Below are 20,189 nucleotides of genomic sequence, written 5' to 3'. Positions count from 1 at the left end.
ACTGGTACTGAATAATATGTCCTGCTTGGAAGCTTACATACCACATAAATCAAATTTAAGGGATCTTTACCAAAAAGTTTATTTATGGTGTGTTATCAGATTTTCTAACTCTCAAATATTTATATTGGTATTGGTCTCAAAAACCCAATGTCCTTATGGTTCTGTGTGGTTGGTCTAATGTATGCAAGACACTTGGAGAAAACATAAAAACCCTCAAATAATGTTAAAAACTGAGTTCAGGCATTGAAACTGTCCCTAAGCTTTGATTTATGCTGTTTTTCTGTGCAGGTTTAATGAAAGCACATGTTTCAAAAGGCTGCCGTTAAGACAAGTCCAGGTGGCCAGAATTTTACTGTTTCTGCGGTCAGATGAGGAATGTGGTTCCTTCAAGAGTAACACAAAACATACCCCAACAGAGCAGAAGCCTTGTGTTGCTGAGATGACACAATTAGCTTTAGATAAGGTGAGTGGTGGAGCAGTAGCAAAAAATCAAAGGTGCTTTTTAGAGGTCAACAGCTGTGATAGCCCCTCGCACGGCCTAATCTTTAAAAGTTAGAGACTGTTGCAGACACAGTAATAGTAGGATGAAGGATACAAACAAGTCAAAAGCCTACTGAGATTATAAACCTGTGCTTTGTAAATGCTTGTCATTTGGTAATTGGTTGGTGCACATGGCTAAGGGGTGAAAATTAAGTTTTTTTCTGTGAGTAGCATTAGGAAAATGATGGTGAAACAGAAACTAAGTGACAGAATACAGACGTGCGCAGGAAGGAAACATCAGTGGTGACATCCTGTTTGTCTTCATCCTCATCAAGCGCTCATCTTTTTCTGGAAGCACTTCATTTGAATCTTCTGTTAGTGCCCATTATCATTATACTCTTCCTGTTTATCGGCCCCAGTCCTCATGCTGTGACTCCGAGCTCACAGAATGATTATGGAAACTGTCGGATGGTAATCGGATTAGCCCGGGCCCTCGACAGATCATGAGTTCTGTTGGAGAAATCCCACCGCTGAATAACCAGCGCTTGATTCTTTTGGTTGAGTTAAACGAGGTCTTACAGCGTGTAGGATCTGAGAGGTGAGATGAGACATTGAGCTTTTCAGTCAGATTATGGCGGTGCTCATTAGCTTGTCCTTTTAAATTTAATGGCATTGCTGAGTTCTGTAGTCCTTATTGCAGTGGACATAAACATTGTCCTTTCTGATGGAAATGCTTCATACATGTTAATTGAAACTGCATTAAATTACTTTTTGTAGCAAAGCAATATCACCTTTGATGTGACGACCATATATCCAGAAGACTCAGAGAAATGTGCATTTATTTGAAGTCATGTTTCTTGCCACCTGACGGATATTAGCTCTATGTTCACTCTCCTTTTAGCTCTTGTTTGGTTTTCACCAACTTGCTAATTGCTCCGCTATCTTCTCCGGCTATAGTTGCTATTTTTGTTTGTCTGTTGTTTGGTGCTAACTAAGGAGGTAGAGCGCAGTTGGTTTATCTGAGCTGTTTTGCTAACGTGTTGATGAGACTATGAGAGTGGGTTTGACTCTACAAGCAAGAATCTTCACATTACACATAGTTAACACATACATGCAGCTGTTGCAGTTGTTACATTGATCTGTTGCTCTTTTTAATGTACTGCACATTAGAATAACTGCAACGAAACAACAATGCATCTGACCGGTTATTCTCTTTTTGTTCTTAGGTGTCTTCATCTTGTGTTCCTGCCACAAACTATGAGCTGGTAAGTACAACTTTTTTTTTTTCTTTTTGTTTTAGTAATTGCTTCCATGCTGTATACAGTATGCTCAGCAGGTATTTTGGTCATTTGTGGTCAAGAATTATTGCAAACAGGATTGCAGAAATAGCCTGTATCAGCTACACTAACAAAGCAGTTGCTATTGTAGATAATGAACAATTATCTGGAGGCCTCCTCAGACAAAACTTGTGATTTGGGCCTATATAAATAAACGTGAGTCCACTTGACTTAACCATTGTTTGGCAATTGTTACTAAAATTGAAGTGGATTTTAGAGTCCTGAATCCAGTAATTAATGTGGCATGAAAACAAACAAGAAATAATCTAGACAAGAAAGGTAAATAAAACGCTTTGTTCTTGAATCTATTGTATTACGATGATGTCTTTTGGTCTTTAAAATAACACTGAAGTGGGACGTAGTCTGAGTATGAAGTGATTTTGCAAGGGCAATAAAAACCACGCTTGCTTCGTTACCTTATTTGGTATTGGCATTAGAAGCTGTGTTAGACTTGGATGTGATTTGCTCACTCTCCTTCTCGCATGTTGTGCGTTTAAATGGTTTTGGAAGCTTGACAAACCAAAGCAAATATCCCCCTGCGCTTTACTCTGCTCACACAGAAAATATTTCTCAAATTTTTTTGTTGTTCTTTCATAGAAGCTGTTGTAATCAGGCAAGAAAATGTTATCATCCCCTACATATGCTTTATGTACTAGATTGTTTTTACATGAAGACATCTGTTCGATGTCTAGCAGCCGGGGCTAAACTTTCTGGGCATTGTTAAAGGAATGCTCTTGACTTAGAGTCCTTTGGTTCCTAAAATGAACACAGTACAAGAGAATTTACCTCAAACTTAGTCTACCTGTTGGCCTCCACATGACATAAACATTGCCTTCACCAACGTAACCTGTAGTGTGTTAATGATGCCATTTCTAGGCTAACAGCTCCCACAATTTCTTCTTCAAATTGCTTCAAGAAAATATCAGTACACTAGACTATGATTGGAGAATGTAAAATAATGCACAGGGCTTTCAAAGGCAGATCTAAAATATTATTTTTTATGACCGAATTTGCAGTTAGACGTTAAACAAGAAACAAGTAGTAAGTGAAATAGTTTGGCTTATTGATATAGGATATATTTCTGCCCTTCCTCGTCCATTATCTGATTTAATTGCATGAAAGAAAGCTGAATGAAATGGAAGAAAGTTGAAGCCTCAAGGCATCTTCCTCCATTTTACCTTCTTTCTCCTCTGCTTGCCAAAAGGAGACTCCCTAGAGGCTTTTGTGCCTGCATTAACAGTGCTGATTGCTCTCATAAACACTGACGAGCTGAGGTGTAAAACAACACAGAGAAAAAAATGATGTAGCTTTCTGTGACATAGCTCACAAGTCCAACAATGGTTATGTTTTCTTGTAGCCTAAAAATACAGCTATTTGAATAGTAAGGCCATTGAAAGAATAGGAAGCATGGGAAGCAGATATGTATTGAGCTCCTGCTGAAATCCAGGTTATTTTTATGCACCTGAAAGGTTATTTTAAGTTGGGGTAGATTAGATGAGTAAATCATTCTACTTGTGCATACAGTGTGGGTTAGGGTTTGTGGTCTGGTGTTTTTGCTGCTGTATGATAGGATATGCATGACGCTGTGTGCATGTTTTTATGTGGACGTGCAAGCTTGCATGGCTTGGAGTACTCCGGCCTGAGGTGTGTGTCAGCTCTCCTCAGACCCTTGTTTGGTAAATTCTTTTGCTCATAGCCAGAGCCCAGCATGATTTAACACCCTACTCAGGTGCAGACTGATTGCAGCATCGACCATATATTAACCCAGCGGGAGAAAAATGCTGGAAGAAAAATGTGAGATTTTCTTTTTTGTGAGTCCAGACATTCCATTGAGATTGGAGAAGCTACAACAAATACAACTTTATTACCAGATAATGATGCTCCACCCTGAGCGAAGTGAACATAAAATATTTTCATACAAATGTTCCTGAGCTACGAAGAATAACAAGTGCTACTGTATTGTATGAGTTCATTGTTTCAGTTGGCCTAAGAAGTGTTTTGGATTTGAGACATACATTTTAAAGTTGTGGAAAGGGTAAATAAAAAACATGACTAATCATTATAATTGTAGGTTAAGGTTAATAGGGACTTTTTTTTGTAAATAAGATTGCCTTTTTGGGGGAGTTAAAAGTATTATGTGGTATATAAATAAAGCTGCCTTGCCTTGCCTACTAACCCCACATGTTTGAGGTTTGATCATTCTACATTTCTTGGCTTTTATGATTTATATATCTATATATATTAAATATATAGTGGTTTATATTTGGTATGGCAGACTTTCTGCAAAAAGCTGGAGCAGAGTTCATGTTTTTTGTGTTTCCAGTTTAACAATAGGTTGCACAACTTACATAACTGATCTCAGAAGTGTTCTGGTTAAAAGATTATTCCATTTGCAGAAATGTGACTGGTGCGCCCCTCCTTTCCTGTTCATGCTCTAATAGGATATTGCTCATCTACCATCTCTGACTCACCTTCAAGGTGTTTCAACTACAGGTGCATCTTCTTTTTGGCTTCAGTAAAATCATGTTTCATAACTGTTGTAGTGTCCACGACTGCTCAAAACAAGATCTAACTGCTCCAACTGGACCATCTGTCATGACTGGCACAAGCGCACATTTTTTGCTGACTCAAGAACTTTTTCTTCAGATTTCTAAATTGTGTCTGGGACAGGAAACTTGGCAAAAGTCATTTAGTCTGCACTAGCTGCTCTGGATACATGCAAATTTTATGGAAGTGATTATTTTGATTCTAGTTTGTTGTTAAAATGGATTTAAGTTTGATTTATTTGTGGAGCCACAGCATTGGTAACTGACAGAAATAGGACACTATGATTGTGTAAGACATAACTGCACCAGCATGTTGAAGTTAAATCAGTGTAATTATGAAATTAGTAGCCTCTCGGTCCTGATTTAAATATAGTAACCCACTAGTCACTAACTACTGAGCCTATGGACTGAATATGGGATGGAACAACCAGCTGTGGGAAGGTGTTGCTAACAGGCAGTCTGGTTGTTGTGATTGATGATGTGTAGTTGGAAGATCCCATAAAGCAGCATGGATGACAGAAGTGACTACCCCCAACTAGACCCCCACACTTGGACGTGCATGGTGTGCTGTGAATGGAGCATGCTGGGAATATCCCTCAGATGTGCCCTCATGTTTAGCCAGCACTGCCAGGAATACGTTTCATTTTGCAAAAACACAAAGACTGCATGAGTGACATTAGGGATTCTGGTGAGGTAGACTGAACACCTTAACATACCTCGCCACCCCACAGAAAGACACATAAAGAAGGCATGCACTCAGATATGCACAAACTCTGAAAACCATAAACCACTAACACCTACGTCACCCAGCTTCTTTTTTTTTTATAGGTCTTGTGTAGCGGGGGAACAGGGCCAGGACATTGCTGAGTAATGAGTAACTGCAGGGCAAAGATGGTCTAGATGTGGTCCAATTAGCGCTGTGTTTAGAACCACACATATTTCCCTGATGTGCCCTGCATTACATCCTATATACATTCACCAACCAGGCATCCTGTGACAATATCATGAGCCTAGTCCCCTGGGAATGTGCCAACTAGTTAGTGCATAACAGGGACATATTTAATGTACAACTTAGAGCCTTGCCTCTGAGTTTCTTACATGTACCACGTGAGAATCCAGCTTTATCAAATGTGTGTATAATCTATTACATAAGACCTGAGCATGCTGTGTGAAAGACTGGATGTCATGGTCAAGTTAGTTTTTTTGGCTCCAAAACTCCTAAAATCTCCACTTCCAAATGGATTTTCAGGGTTTTTTAAGAACCCATACTTAACCAAGAGTTGGTTTCTGCTTTATCAAGTTGATTGACTACATTGGAGATCAAAGTGTGTATAGCTGCTCCAACAGCTGCACTTGAAGGCGTAGTGAAAAGTCAGCCATCATAGAGGAGGTTGTGGGGGAGGGTTGAGCACTGTTCTAATACAGGAATAACAGCGCACATGTTAAGACCTGGAAAATTCATAGTGGTTCACTTGGCAGAAATAGTTGTGAAAAAGGTCATAAAAAGAGAGCTTGAGAGTGAAGTTCAAACCCTGGCTCTTTTCTCACCTCTAAACGGCTGCTGGCTCGCCATGAAGTGGGTATGATTGTCAAATGTTTGATTTCGGGAAGTTACGGAAATAGACAGATTACCTCTGGCACAATAATCTTAATAACATCCATTATTGTGTGATGTGCCTTTATTTTCTAACCTCATCATGTGCATGTTTGAGATCAGAGATAAAAGTACATCTGTGAAGTTTCTCCTCATGTGCGTGATGCAACCCGATTTCGGCATCGGTTAGGATTTTGAAACTCCTGCAGTCGGACCCTGGCGTTATTCTCTCCAGTGTTCTGACCAATGTTAGAAAGTACAGTATGTAGAAACATCGGTTCAGACTGTGGTCACCCTCAGCCTGTTAAGTTATGTCGGGCTTTCCAAACTTGAATAACTGCTGGTTATCAGATGCCAACATCCTCCTACGTATAGCTATCCAGACTTTTATTTTGGTGAGGTTTCGGATTGTCGGTTCTCCTAATAAACAGCCCTGCAGTTTGTCTTCAAAGAGTACTGAGGTTTTTCACTTTCAGATTGGCTCTGTGAGAATATTCACCGCCACTCAAGTTTGAGTAACGACTTTCTCATTTTTACCAAATTAACAGGACTGTCCTCAACAACAATCATGTTTCCCTGACGAGGACATCTTGTGGCTGCAATCATGACTCTTGTCTTTCAGAAGCGAAGACAGAATAGTGTGAGATTATAGAAAACAAAGAGCTTTTAATAAAGACATCTTGTTGGGTGGCTGGGCATAACAGCATGAAACTTTGACACTGGAGACCGTGGTTTGCATCCTATTTCCTACTGACAGTCAATGTTGGTTTGTTTTTAAGTATTACCATGTTCCTTCTCTAACCATACCAAACCAAACCTTAACCATAGTGGTAGCAGAAAACATTCATAAATCATTTTTATAATGGCATTTTAGAAGTTACTGAAAAACCGCGCTGTCCAATGAGTTGTTTCGGAAGGCAGTGACATACAACCTATTCTGTCCTTTAGGTTATTAACTATACATGTATATCCATTATCATAGTTTATATTAGTACATAAAGTACATGCATGAGGAATGCAGTCTTAGATGCCAGAGAGGTGAAAAAAACATTAAAGATATTCATGGTGAATATTATTTTCATAATGTTTCTTTTATTGCCATATTTGGGGTTAAAGTAAAATAGTAAGAGTGGATGAAATGTGTGTACATGCGGATGTGATTGAGTAGACCCTCTACACACACATACAAACACAGACACACACGCACTCACGGAGTAAAAATACTTGGCATGTGCCTTTAGAGACTCCCTCCCCTCTCACATGTTGGATGAGGTTTTGGTTACATAACATAGTGAGTGGCGGAGTCCATATCAGTAGGAGCAGGAACAGGCGGGGTGAGAAACACAGAGAAGTCAGAGGTGGTATAGGGTCACAGACGGCTAGGGGCTTTTCCCACAGCGAGGACCATCCACTTTTTTCTCCTTTTGTCCTAAGGGATCTCTGGCATTTCAGAAGCCCCCTTATCCCAAGGGAAGGGGAAAAGCAATACACATACACACTCCAAACCAAACCCTAACCCTGGATACACACAGGCCTGTGCAGCCCCTCCTTCCTCAGCACTATGTTTACATTTCTGGGACATGGCTGTGTGAAAGCTGCAGATGAAGGACCACGGATCATGAGAGAGGAGCAGCTGTGGGTGTGTGCTTTTGCTCATGTGTTAGGAAGACTGTTGAAGTGGCGGGGTTGGGCCATAAATTAATATTATTGTTTATCGACTTTTGGAGGTAATGAAGACTATGAAGACTATGACCTCATTGAGTTATCAGTTTTTAATTAATGAATTACAAATGAATGAATCCAAGGAAATTGGATAGTGGGTGGTGGAGGTCTACTGGAAATTGTACTACTAGGAAAGTGTTCGTATTGGTCCACCCAATTAACATACATGATGTGAGTAAAATATTAGTGCACTATACAGTAACATTTAAATGTCCCTTGAATGAGGTACTGTATAGGCACAGGTGTTCCTAATAAAGTGCTCAGTGAGTGTATATCGATATAAGAAATAAGATAAATTGTTTTATCAATATTGTAATGTTGATTTGCACTATTTGCCCAGCCCTATGAAGTGGAGTTCCTCTCCAATGGGAGATAAATGTGTTCTGTGAATCAAATTATATCTGTGCGTGAGAGAGAAAAAAGAGGGAATGTTTGAATGATTCATGCAGAAAATACACTGAACCAACTTGGGGATAACGGGTGACGGAAAACATTCCATTTGTCCTCGAATGTAGTTTTTAACCTTCACATTTTCAACCTTGTACTTGGCGCTTACTATTAAATCCAACAGGAATTGGCTCTGAAGAGCCTTCAGCTCTGGTAAAGCAGCATTGCCTTTTTAGGCAGCCACTGGAGTTTTGTCACTTAAGGAATGAGCATCAATTAGACTTTGAAGTTTTTGTTGTTTTTTTTTTTACTTTGCAGAATAATAAAGGAGCTGTTGTTGTTTTCAGCAGCCGAGAGTTTGGATGTGTGGATTATTTATGCTGTGAGCCAGGACTAATGTGCCAGATGAATCATCATTATAACAGCGAGTGTTTTGGATCAGGCCTGCAGTTTGGGCTTACTCCCACTAGGAGGCACTGTTGGACATGTCCGTTTAGAGCCTTTACAGGTGTTGTCACATCTGTCAGTGACACCCACATTGATGGATAGTGTTTGACACAGAAGACAACCCACAGTGCAAGAACATTTAGGCAAGCAGAGGGAAGCACTTTAAAGAGAATGTGCAAATGTAAGTGGATTTAAAACTCAGTCACAACATTAAACATCATTTCAGTCAACCGTCTGACAATAATTTTATTTCTTCCTCAGCCTGAATAGTTTTGGGAGTTCATGAATCAGTTGCCTGCATGAGAAAACATTGGCAAAATATAAACCTTTCTATTTTTTATTTTTGGGATGTGCTTCATTTTCTTGCAAATTAGACTCCAGGGTAGTCATTTAGTGTAACACGCCTCACAGTTGCCCATTTAAACAATTTCATTACTGCTGGAATGACAAAGAAGGGCTGCATAATTCCTCATCTCTTCATAATCAGAGCAAGATGAAAGTTTGTGCGTTTTTTCAGCAGCTTAGTTGAAGTATAAGCACATCTAGACATGTCTAAGCTCTCAGTGTGGGATACTTTCCAAAATGCAGTGTAAACATAGGAGTAGAGCTGGTGTTTAGCCACAGCGCTGCCAGTGCAGATGGTGCGTGTTTTTTAAGTCTCCAAAGAAAGCAATTGTTTTAAAAATGTACGAGGCCATCCAAGGAGAAAGAGGGGAGGGGGAGAGGGGGGGGAGGAAAGGATGAGTGGCACTCGCACACACCCTTGGTCTGACTCATACTCACATGCATATAGACACAGTGATACACTCATATAAACAACTGATAAACAACGACAAAACTTCCCATGTGTGGTCGGAGACATTACATCCACTCTACCGGGGGGCAGTGCCTGAACACACACATCACACAGAATCAGTATGTATAATAATTGAAGTGTTACAAGACCAAAGAATTGATGTTTTTTTTCAGTTTCACACACAGAATCAGATATCGCAGCTCACTAACTGTACGTAAACACTAATCATTCCAATACTCACAATGAACGCTGTCTGTTTCCTGTGAGGGAGTAATACTCTCCCTCACTCCCTATCTCACACCCACATGCACACACCAAAGTGGTGATTTTAACCACTCTGCTGTCCACACTGAGCGGGCTGGGCCGAGCTAAATGGGCTGTGTCTCGAGCTCTAAAGATGAACATTTGTATATTTAGCCCTGGGTCATTTCCCCGGAGGCTCTGCTTTGGGTTACGTTTATTCCCACCGCTCAGGGGGGAAACTCCCAGCATGGTAGCTACCTCTGCTTTCCTAAAGAAGTGGGCTATAATTTGGTAAACTGGTCAAAGAAGCCACTGTGCTCATGTGAAAGAAAGCACATGGTACGGTGGTGGCAGAGATAAAGCGATGCGGGTGAAAGGCACACTCTGATGTGCTTTACTTGTTGGAGACAGACACGTGGCTGCATCCAAGGTCTCTCATCATCTTTGGCTCTGCGTGACAGTTTTCATTTAAACATGAGTAAAAAAAGCTCCTAAACATCTATTGCAGGTAATTAGTGCTTGTCTGTGTATAGTCTTTGTATTGTACTCTTGTAGGGACTACTGATGTACAGCCAACAAGAGTACTAAAGAGAATTTCAAGTTTCATACAACTCTTATTCTTACTTGGTAGTTTTATCCATTGTGTCCATTGGTAATAATGACATTGTACCTACAAAGTTAGTTGCTTTGGTCTGGGAACACTGGTGACATTTCTAAAAAGAAGTTGGGAAGAAACACAAGCAGTCGAAGCGATTAGTCAGGTTGTAAACAAAAGCAGCCTCCCAGGAATCTCTTTAAACAACCAATCAGTCAAAGAGACCTCAATGTAAATCTGCCTAATTTGACCGATTTGCTCATATTGTTTAAGTTATTACGCAACCAATATAATTCACATTACTCAGCAACATTCAAATGTATTAAATGTCATTATATTCATTGATAACAGCTGCATGGTTGAGCTGACAATGTTTTTACAGCTCTGCTGGAGCTGCAGCTAACGTTATCTTCAGTGACTGTCAGCACAGAGCGCTTCACAGCTCTGAGCTCTGGAGGTCTCTGTGGTCTGTGAAGTTCTTGAAGGTTAAACTAAAGACTCTTCTCACTACTTAAATATCTAATATAAGAAATGACACAAAGTGGTACTTAAAAAAAACAAACAAAACAACAAAACCAAAACAGTCAACAGATTTTTCTTTCTTTTTTTGTTGTTTTTTGTTAAATGCTCACTTTTGCTATTGTGTGTTAAGTTGCTGTGTATATTTTAATTAGTATTGTAGCTCTTGTGATCTAAAAATGGCACCAATGTCAAATTAAGATTTTGATACCTACTGCACTTACTGAAGGTGTGTCGCAACTGATAGTGCATTAGCAATATTTCAGGTGTGGCCAGTTTCGGACCCCCAGGTTGTGGAGGGGGACTTCTAGACTGTGTGAAAATACTAAGATTGAGTAAAATGAGCTGAGCATTTGTGCTGTAATTTTGCACACTTTTGCATGTTTCTTCCTCTTGACAACAGCAAAACAACAACATACAACTTTGAACTAAACTAGATCATCAGCTAATCTTCAGTCACACCCTTAGTTAGCTGTATGATCTAATTGTGTCGTTTTCCTATTCCTGTTGGGCAAAACAAACAAACAAAAAAGGACATTGAAAGTTTGAGTTTGGTTAGAGGAGGGCATGAGAAAATGGCCTAATTTTGTCAAATGTTAAGACAGTTGAACTTTTGTTTCAGCTGTGATACGCCCGACGGTAACCCTGTGGGCTGCAAGAATGGGGTCAATACACACCTGCTGAAATAATCCGTATCATTAATACTGACTGATAATAACACATTCATGAAAACAAGACTTCCCAGATGTATTCATCCTGGATTGTAGAGATGAATTTGTCCTTTTAAATAATATTTTGCTGCAGTGTTTGTTTAGAATTATGTTGGTTACTATTTTTGCTATTGCGGAGATAAACAGTCTGTTTTTAGCTCCTCTTATGAGAACAAAATGTAATATGATGCTCAGCTGACTTGGCTCCAGGTGATGACATTGCTCTGAGCAAAGGATGCACCAATGAGTCACAAAGGCATGATCGGAAGCGCATACTTAGTTTAGTGCGTAGTACGGACAGATTACTTTTGTATTTTGTAATTAATCAGGACACTACTACTAGTGTTTTGTCATTTAAAGAGTCTGCTACAATCATTTCTGTTGGTGTGTGACTGACATTCGCTGTACTTCTACAGTACGGAGAGTTGGAGGAATTATAAGATGTTCACCTGTTTAAACATAAACTTCTGACAGGGAAGACACTATCAAATTTACAGTATAGTAGACAAAGTGAAAATTACAATTGTCTCTAAGAAATAAGATTTTTATTTACAACTGTCTGCCACAGTCTGTTTTTAATACCACCAATAACGAATACTTAAGTCTGAATATTTAATATTATACAGATTGTTGCTTTAAATACGTATTTCTATTGATTTTTTGGTTTATTTTAATGCATAGAGCAACAATATGATCATGACAGGTATGGGACTGTAACTTCAATTTAGCATAAGGAGCAGATGCTAATGCAGATGTGCAGCATAGTCATGTGCAACTAAGATTTCACACCATAGAGTGGCACAATGAAATCCATACTTGTGTCTTTGCCTAGAAGTTGAGGTCATGTAAGGACTCCATGCAGGGGCTGGTTTATGAATGACTGGCAAGCTAATGGTCAACAACCTAGCACGTGCTAGTTAGCGATAACAGCCTCTCTTAGCCTATTACTGTTTTCTCAATGCTGTACTGTCTACTTACCCCTCGAATTTACTCTGAGTATTGTTCACATTTATATTAATATGCAGTTATTGAAGAAATGGAGGTGGTCAACAAAACTGTCAATAACAGGGCAACAAGTTCACACATTTAATAAAAGAGATGTATTCATCAGCTCCTTTCTCATAAGTGTCTCAATACTGTGCCCATTTTGTGGAGTGGTTTATACTCCGGAAGAGGAGGGTAAGATAAAATTGGATAATGCAGCACTGCTTATACGCTACAATAGCATCCTCTGTTTTAGACTCTCTGGCCCAAAGATGTGTTACAAAATTCACCACAGTTGGACTTGATGTTGAAAGATTTTGCTACTTTACGCCTGTGAGTGAATCCACTGATCGGAGATTAGTTCGACTGTATCTCTGTGTGCTTTCAGGGGCCTGAGTTGTTTTTATATTTTCCTTTCTGGGCACTGGGGCTTGAACTTTTGAACCTTGAATGTGAATCTCATTATGACACAGCAAATTCAGGGCTAGGGCGGATAATCATCTCCCAATTTGATTTTAATCATTTGAGTCAGTGGCATATACAGCCTGACTGGTTTAGACAACAATTGTGCATCACTACAACCTTTTTTTGAATTTCAGTCAAGGTTGCACATCAGTTTGTACTTCTCCCAGGATTATGTTTGTCTTTTTTTAATATGTTTGTTCCCTCAAAGCCAAGTTCCATTCAAATCTGTGATTAGACAGAGATTTAATGTGAGAGGACAGCATGACAGTATCCAAATAGGCATATTTCGTGTTTGATGTCATCAGCTTCAATGCTAAATTTCCCTTTCGAATACTTGCTTTGAAGAGTGTTAAGAAAAACTGCTAAAAACTTCCTCTGAGCAATATTTTTTGCTGATACACAACTTCCCAGGCTTTCTCATGCTTTCTGAATTAGCTGCAAGTCCCAACTACAATATACACACAGGCGCGCACACACACACACACGCACACACACAGTGGCCATCTGGCTGCAATTGCACAAAACGGAAACGCACATGTTAGAATAGATCATTGTGAGAATTGTTTGTGTCTATGTGTGTTGTTCTGGGTACACACACAATGGCTCTATTTGTGTGAAAATGCCTGCGGCTGCAAACGTTGGCCTCGGAGCAAATCCACACTCTGCTTTTAGAGCCTCAAACATCAGTCTGGTGTTTCCTTTTCTTCATTCTTTGAAACAGTTGTGTCTTCCACGTGTCGGATGTACAACACCGCGCGCACACACACTTACACACACACACACACACAAACACTTTACTGCTGGTAGTTTTAAAATGCTGTAAGTTGGTGAAGCTTGAGTTTTTGGGTAGAATTTAAATGATGCTATAGTCTCTCACTTTCCTTGGTAAGTGGTTCAGACTGGGCGTTTTAGAGTCTGTATTCTGGGGCCTCAGGAGCCAGACTATAATTTCCCTTCTGCATTTACTGTTTATATTCTACTGAAGCTTTCTACAGGAGCACAGAGCATCCTTGATGTCGCTGCACATCTCTCTCTGTGTAGGTACTTTCTCACTGATCACTACCAAGAAACAGGCTTCCACTGTGAAGTCACAATTTCCAATATTTTAACAGCATAACAAGTGAATGTGCTGTAATTTACCCCCCTTAGTCACACATGTTTTGGAAATACTACAAGCTTAAAGCTATAATCAGTATTTTTTTTTATAATAACAGTTGTTCAAATGACTATGTGTAATGTTAAAGGGGGTTTTACATTAGAAAGAATTATCACCCATCTCTGCAGTTCCTCTCAGCCCTACTGAGCTTTACAGCGTCTTTTAGCTCATTGTGGTTTTCCGCCCCACAAATTTACTGTTTTGGTTCAGTCTCACCACTCTAACATTGTATTCGGCCACAGCAGTCAGCTGTTTTGTTTATGAAAAAGCTCTATAAATAAACTTTATGCCAGACAAAGTTACCGACTAGTACTGGTGAGTAATGTGGAGCTTTTAGCAGCTAAAGAACCAGATCTTTTTTCCCAGGAGTTTGATGGAGAAGACCAAAACAGAGCTAAAAGAAGCGGGAAAATTGGACTTATGTTTACTAAGTGGACACGAACACGTCTTTAAATGATTGCAAATGATGCTCTATGTTTGCTGGAAGTATAATAATAGGCAACAGTTACATCAATACATCATTTTAACTGTAATGATAACACAGCTTTTTTTTCTGGTGCCCCCAAATAGCCAAACTAACCATATAGTACTCAACTTCATGAACTGATATCAAAGCTTTGTTTTTTGCCTTAAATCAAATAAATTAAAATGTCTTAACTCCTTTTTTTCCATCCAACTATTCAGTGTACTAGCTTTTAATACAGAGCTTTGCCTCCTTAAAAATATAATATATTCCCAGTTCAGATTAGGAAATACTTTGAATGTACATTTTGGCATTCAAAAAGAATTGAGGTTCGATATCTATCTCTACCAATCATGATAACATTTTCTTTGCCACGTGCAAATCAAATTTCTATGGCGGCATAGTAGTCAGGAATCCATGATAATATGCCCCAGAAAGATCTATAACGACAAGGATCTTCCAAGATCAGATCACAAAAGATCAACTCGGTCTTATTCTATTGCTTCTCAGTGTGGATGAATTCATCATTTATAACATATCATGTAAAATATCTAAAGTTTTGAATTTCCTTACTGCTACATGTAGATTTGACTGACATTTAGATACTGCCTGGAAGGATTTCTCAATGCTTCATTTAGTAGGTAACATCTGTGTGTGTGTTAGTCTGAGGTTAGCCAAGCCCACACAAGCTCATGACATCATGGTTTGTTGCTCTGATGTTTTCCTCTTCTGCTCTCTGCCATGAACCTCCCGCCTTACCTTCGTCGCCACTCCCTCTTTGCCCTTTTGCTTGCCTGTCTGTCTTATTTTTCTCTCTCAGTCTCTCAGCCTATCACAACTGTCCCTCCACACACCCCTTTTTTCTTTTCCTCTTTCTTTCTCTCTCTCTATCCTCCTTTTCTTTCTCCACCTCTGTCCCTGTTGGCTCGATCCTCTCTCTCTCTTTCTCTCTCTCTCTGTCCATAGCTGTATATGGCATTAAAAAAGAGAGTTCCACGGATGGACTCTCTGGTCTTGGCTAATGGAAGCAGACTTGTCTCTCTGTGTAAATATTTGCACAGAGGGATTATAGATGGTCCCACGCATTCAAGGTGGAGCCCCACTCTGCTTCAGGCCACATTAGGGCAAAGAATGGCGCTGAGTGTAGCTTTAACATAACATAAGCTTAAATGTCATAGATGTCATAAGATGATGTGACTTGACATTAACGCAACATGCTGGTGGTGAGATTTTGAGATATGAAGTGTTGCAGGTATTGATGTCACTTTCCATCTCCTTTGTCTTTTCTGAACAGGCGCCGAGCAGTGACCTCCCTCTCAAACATGTAGACACCATGGTGAGTTACAACTTGTGTGTGCATGACTTCCTCCCCTTCTCCATTCATTGTTTTTTTCCTCAGGTCCAGTCGTCTCTTTGCTAAGATTATTGAATTAAAGCCCATTAATCTCTATATTATTTGCAGACAGATCACATGCATTTAATGTCGGGAGAGGAATTCATTATGAGTGGATTGAGGCTCTTCAGGTTACATACATGGCAAATATACCGTCAAACAGCTGAAACTTTAATGCTTTATAGAACAACTTCAGCCATACCTCATACATTATAGAGTCTATAAATCATTATTTCTTTTGCCCTCTGAAGTATGAAAGTCCAAAAGAAGTATTCTTTGTTTGCTGTCATCTGTCTGAACTGGCCTTGCCATATTACAAATCCAATTTACTGCCATATTCATGTCATTTAAAAAGAAACCCACTTATTTAATGTTCACATTAAACACACAGTACCAGCATTTTTTTTTTCTTTTTTTACAAGATGACTTCAGACCTCTTACAAGCCAAACAGGGGATTTCTCTGCTGTGAGTCAAGCCAGGCTGCTGTACCAAACAGCTGAATCTGTTCCTGCTGGATCTATTTCCATGACTGTGTGCAAAAGCGCATCAGACACTGATTAGCTGCTGACTTGTGAGGAGGGAAACTAGTCAGTGCAACATAATGTAATGCAAAGATTTCAATTTATTCCTCCCGCCATGCATGAAACTTTTAAACTGATGTCAGGAAGACATTTTGAGCCCGAAGTTCATGAAACAATGAAGAAAAAACCCCCAAGACCACAATCTTTTTCTTACTTTAATCAAGTACTGCCAGTGCCTTAACATAACCATAAAACATTTAATGAGGCTGCAGTTTCTTTCAGAGGATATTGCGCTGCGAGATTGGACATCTTGATGGGGAAAAAAGTATTAAGTACATTTTAGCAATTTGCCAAATAAGTTAATTACCATTTTCTCATTTTGTTGAGAGAAAAAAAAACATAATTCATACACATGCATTATGTTGTCTTTGCACTTCAGTAAGTGTGGACGTAATTCCTAGGAGACAACATTGCTCGTCAAACCATTGAGTTTAGCACTTAAAATGTGCAAGTGTTGCAGCTGTGAGAATATAAGCTATTCAATAAATCAATGTCACATTCAGCCCCCTGCAAAGCACATTCATTTCGTTGTGTGCCTTGAACAAGTAATGCTCAATACGAGCGTTTCAGTGGATGTTGTGTGCAAAAGAATTGCCAAAGTTGCAACACTGAGGTTTGGATCTACTGTGACGTCTTTGTACATGTACAAAAATTAGAGTATACATGTTTGCCTTGGACTCACTGGGCTCTACTTGACTCTGACATAACTTCCTGTGAGTTGTATTTTGTCTGGGAAAGGAAGGATCAAGTAACTGATTTGGAGTTACCACCCAAAGCTAAGTGCCCACTTTCTCCACAAGGACAGAAATAAACACATGCACTAGTGTGTCTGTGTGTGTGTGTGTGTGGCTACTTTTATTGGCATTTCCTTTGTTATTCTTCAGTTTTCTTTCACAGTGCATTTCCTTGGTGTTCATAGAAGCACAGACTTGTGAGCCTCACCTCCATGCGAGAGCTTCGTATCAGACAGTCTTTGCATGGCTCATGACTTTTACCTCTTAGGTCATAATTTGGTCTGGAGTTTAACTGAGGGGCAGAGCCTGAAACACACTCTCATTATAACTGTGTGATTAAATGAGTTTGGATTTCACGCATACTGCATGATCACATGTCTGTACAGTATGCTTTTGTTAGATGAGAATGCATGCGTGTATCTATGTGCACGCGTGTGTGTGTGTGCGTATGTGCAGCTGCTACCGTCTGGTCATGGGCATTTGCTGCGTGGTAACTATGTGACGTCTGGGAGATGTTTGGCCATGGCTCATTGCCTCAGAGCATTGAAAAGATTTGTCTTATGACTACATGAGTCTCTCTTGCTTCACTGGATCAGTTTATATTTCGCTTGGTTTGTCTTTGCTTTGTTGACTTCTATTTAGTTTTATTTTAGCTTTTACTTGGATATAAAATGTAGGCTCTGCTGTCTAGCAAAGAAGCAGCATGTGGCACCTTAAAAAAAGAAGTTTTAAGTGTAATATCTCTATGTTAATTCTATCTACAATACTTCAAGTCTTCAAGGAAAAAGTTATTTGTGAAACTGCCAGTTCAAGAACTGTCTCAATGTGAAAGCTGGAGTCCACAGATGACTACACACACACACACACACACATGGTTTACGAACTGAAGACAGAAAAGTGGTAAAGAGCTTCAGTCAGCTGATGTATGCATGCGTGTTTGTGTGTACAAACATGCATCAAACCCACATGTTTGCCTAAAGAGACAGGAAGGCTTTGCAGTTGAAATTTAGATCCATACCCAGATGAGAAAGAGGGGAGGGAGAGAGAGAAAAGTTGAATATAGGGAGAGAGATAACGTGATGGGAGGCAGAGTGGGAGGGGGAGGGTGGCCGGTACACAGGCACAGAGGGAAAGACAGAAAGGGAGAGAGGGAACACAGAGCGGACAGAAGGACGAGACAAGAAGTGCTGTGGAGGAGTCTGGTGTGAGCCAGAGCATGCAGTGGTCCACTGCAGGCATTAGCCCAAAATAGAGCCCTTGGGTTTTTTTTTTCTTTTTTCCCTTCTTCTTCTTGCCCGTTTCCTCCTTCGCTGTCAGAGAAAAGGGAGAGGTTTCACAGAGGAAACTTCACTGCCGGTCAGAAAGCAGTGAGAGACAGAAAGAGCTCTCCAGAGATGAACCGAGGAGGGTCTTTGAGAAGGCGGCTCTCCTCTCTGAGGGGGGCATGGCGATGGAGTACGGGCTACCTTTTCCGGAAGGTAGGATGTGATGGAGAGGCGAATGGTTGGATTTTTTCTTTTTTTTTGGATGGATTTAGTGTTTACAACTGGAGGGTCACCTGGAAAGTAGTCAACACGGATCTTCTACTTTTCTCATGTTGGATTCTTCAGTGCTTGTTTTTTCCCCCCCATTACTCCTTTGTGATAGAATAGTTTTTCTCGTATCTTTCGCGGACTTTTACCAGCCCCCCCCTCGATGTCTTTTGCCCTTCCCCCCCTCCCTCCTTCGCTGCCTCGCTCTTTCTCAGATGGTTAATTTGTATGGCCTGCTTGTAAAGTCAACCTCCCCAGATGGTTTTCATCTGGAACCAGGCCTGCAGGACCCCCCACTCCAGTTCCCACCTCCTCCTCCTCTTCCTCCTCCTCCTCCTCACCCGCTACCTCCCTGCATCCCCTCCTTCCCAATCCAAGTTCTCAAAGGGAGAGAAACAGTTCTCAGGGGGTGAATAGTGTGCTGCTCAGGAACTTATGTTTTTTAATATTGATCTGCTTCACAACTTCAAGTAATATATGCATTCATAATTTCTGCTGCTGCTTATTTACTTCTTGCTTAAAATACTTAACAAATACTACAACTGTGATGAATACACTCATGATGAATTAAGTACATTTCATTATAATCCTGGTACCTCATGAGAATATTTTAATGTAGCAAAAACTTCAATGTGACCACAGTGAAAGTCATTTTCTTATTACTGGCCGTAGCCTCGTTGCAGTGCTTTAATTTACCCAGATGGCTGCACTTTAACTTGAATATTGTGGCTCATAAAATGCTCTACACACCAATCCAGACTAATTTGAAGCAAAAACTATGAATTAACTACCATCGCCACAGCACAATACAATCGGCAGCTTGTCAGAAGTCTCTCACGGTCTCTAATTAAGATGTTTTTGTTTTTTTGTTTGCAAGCTGGTTCAGTTGTGGCACCGCGTCATGTGTGCTGGCGCCTGGCTAACTGGCGGACGGCGCTGCTCAGGCACGTTTACCTTGCCACTCAAAAATCTGAGGACGTTTTGATCACCTCACAGCGGTCCATTTAAGAGCGCTTTGAGCTTTTTCTCACTCTGATGCACAATAAGTCTCAGAGCCCCACTCAACACAAGCGCTCTTAACCCTCTTCATGGTCTGCGCCTGTGTCTGGACCCTTTCTTTTAGGCCGTTTCTTTGCTCATTAATCTCTGTCCTCTCCTGGCGACACTCTGCTCTTTACAGCCCTTTGCAACATATTGAAACGTTTAGGTCAAATCACAGACTGAAAAAGGCGGGATTTGCTTTGTGTCACCTCAGGTGGAGCACAGAATTTATATAAACACTGAGGGATGGAAGATGGAACAAAGACACGATGCATTGAATTAGTCAGATAAACTGGCTGTATAGGAAAGAATAGAAGACAGGCAAACACTGTATTGTCTGGTCTGCTCATGTTTGTGTCATCAGTATTTGTATGCATTCAGTCCCTCGAGGAACTTGCAACTTAAACAAATTGAACCACTCCCTGCAATATTTGCAAGACACTGCAACTCTTTTTTATATCAA

The 20,189-nt window shown here is 40.2% G+C and overlaps 1 protein-coding gene across 2 annotated transcripts in view; it reads left to right on the top strand.

Moving 5' to 3' along the window:
• Nucleotides 1-20,189, top strand: part of tns1b (tensin 1b) — a 154,902-nt gene that overhangs the window by 77,894 nt on the left and 56,819 nt on the right. For both annotated transcript variants that reach the window (XM_062431420.1, XM_062431419.1), the window contains exons 4-5: nt 1,707-1,745; nt 15,739-15,780. In XM_062431420.1, the coding sequence (XP_062287404.1) occupies nt 1,707-1,745; nt 15,739-15,780 (81 nt within the window). The remainder of the gene's footprint in view (nt 1-1,706; nt 1,746-15,738; nt 15,781-20,189) is intronic.

The sequence above is a fragment of the Scomber scombrus genome, chromosome 13, assembly GCF_963691925.1.
Source record: "Scomber scombrus chromosome 13, fScoSco1.1, whole genome shotgun sequence".
Taxonomy (NCBI): Eukaryota; Metazoa; Chordata; class Actinopteri; order Scombriformes; family Scombridae; genus Scomber; species Scomber scombrus.
This window is presented reverse-complemented; position numbering and strand designations above follow the sequence as displayed.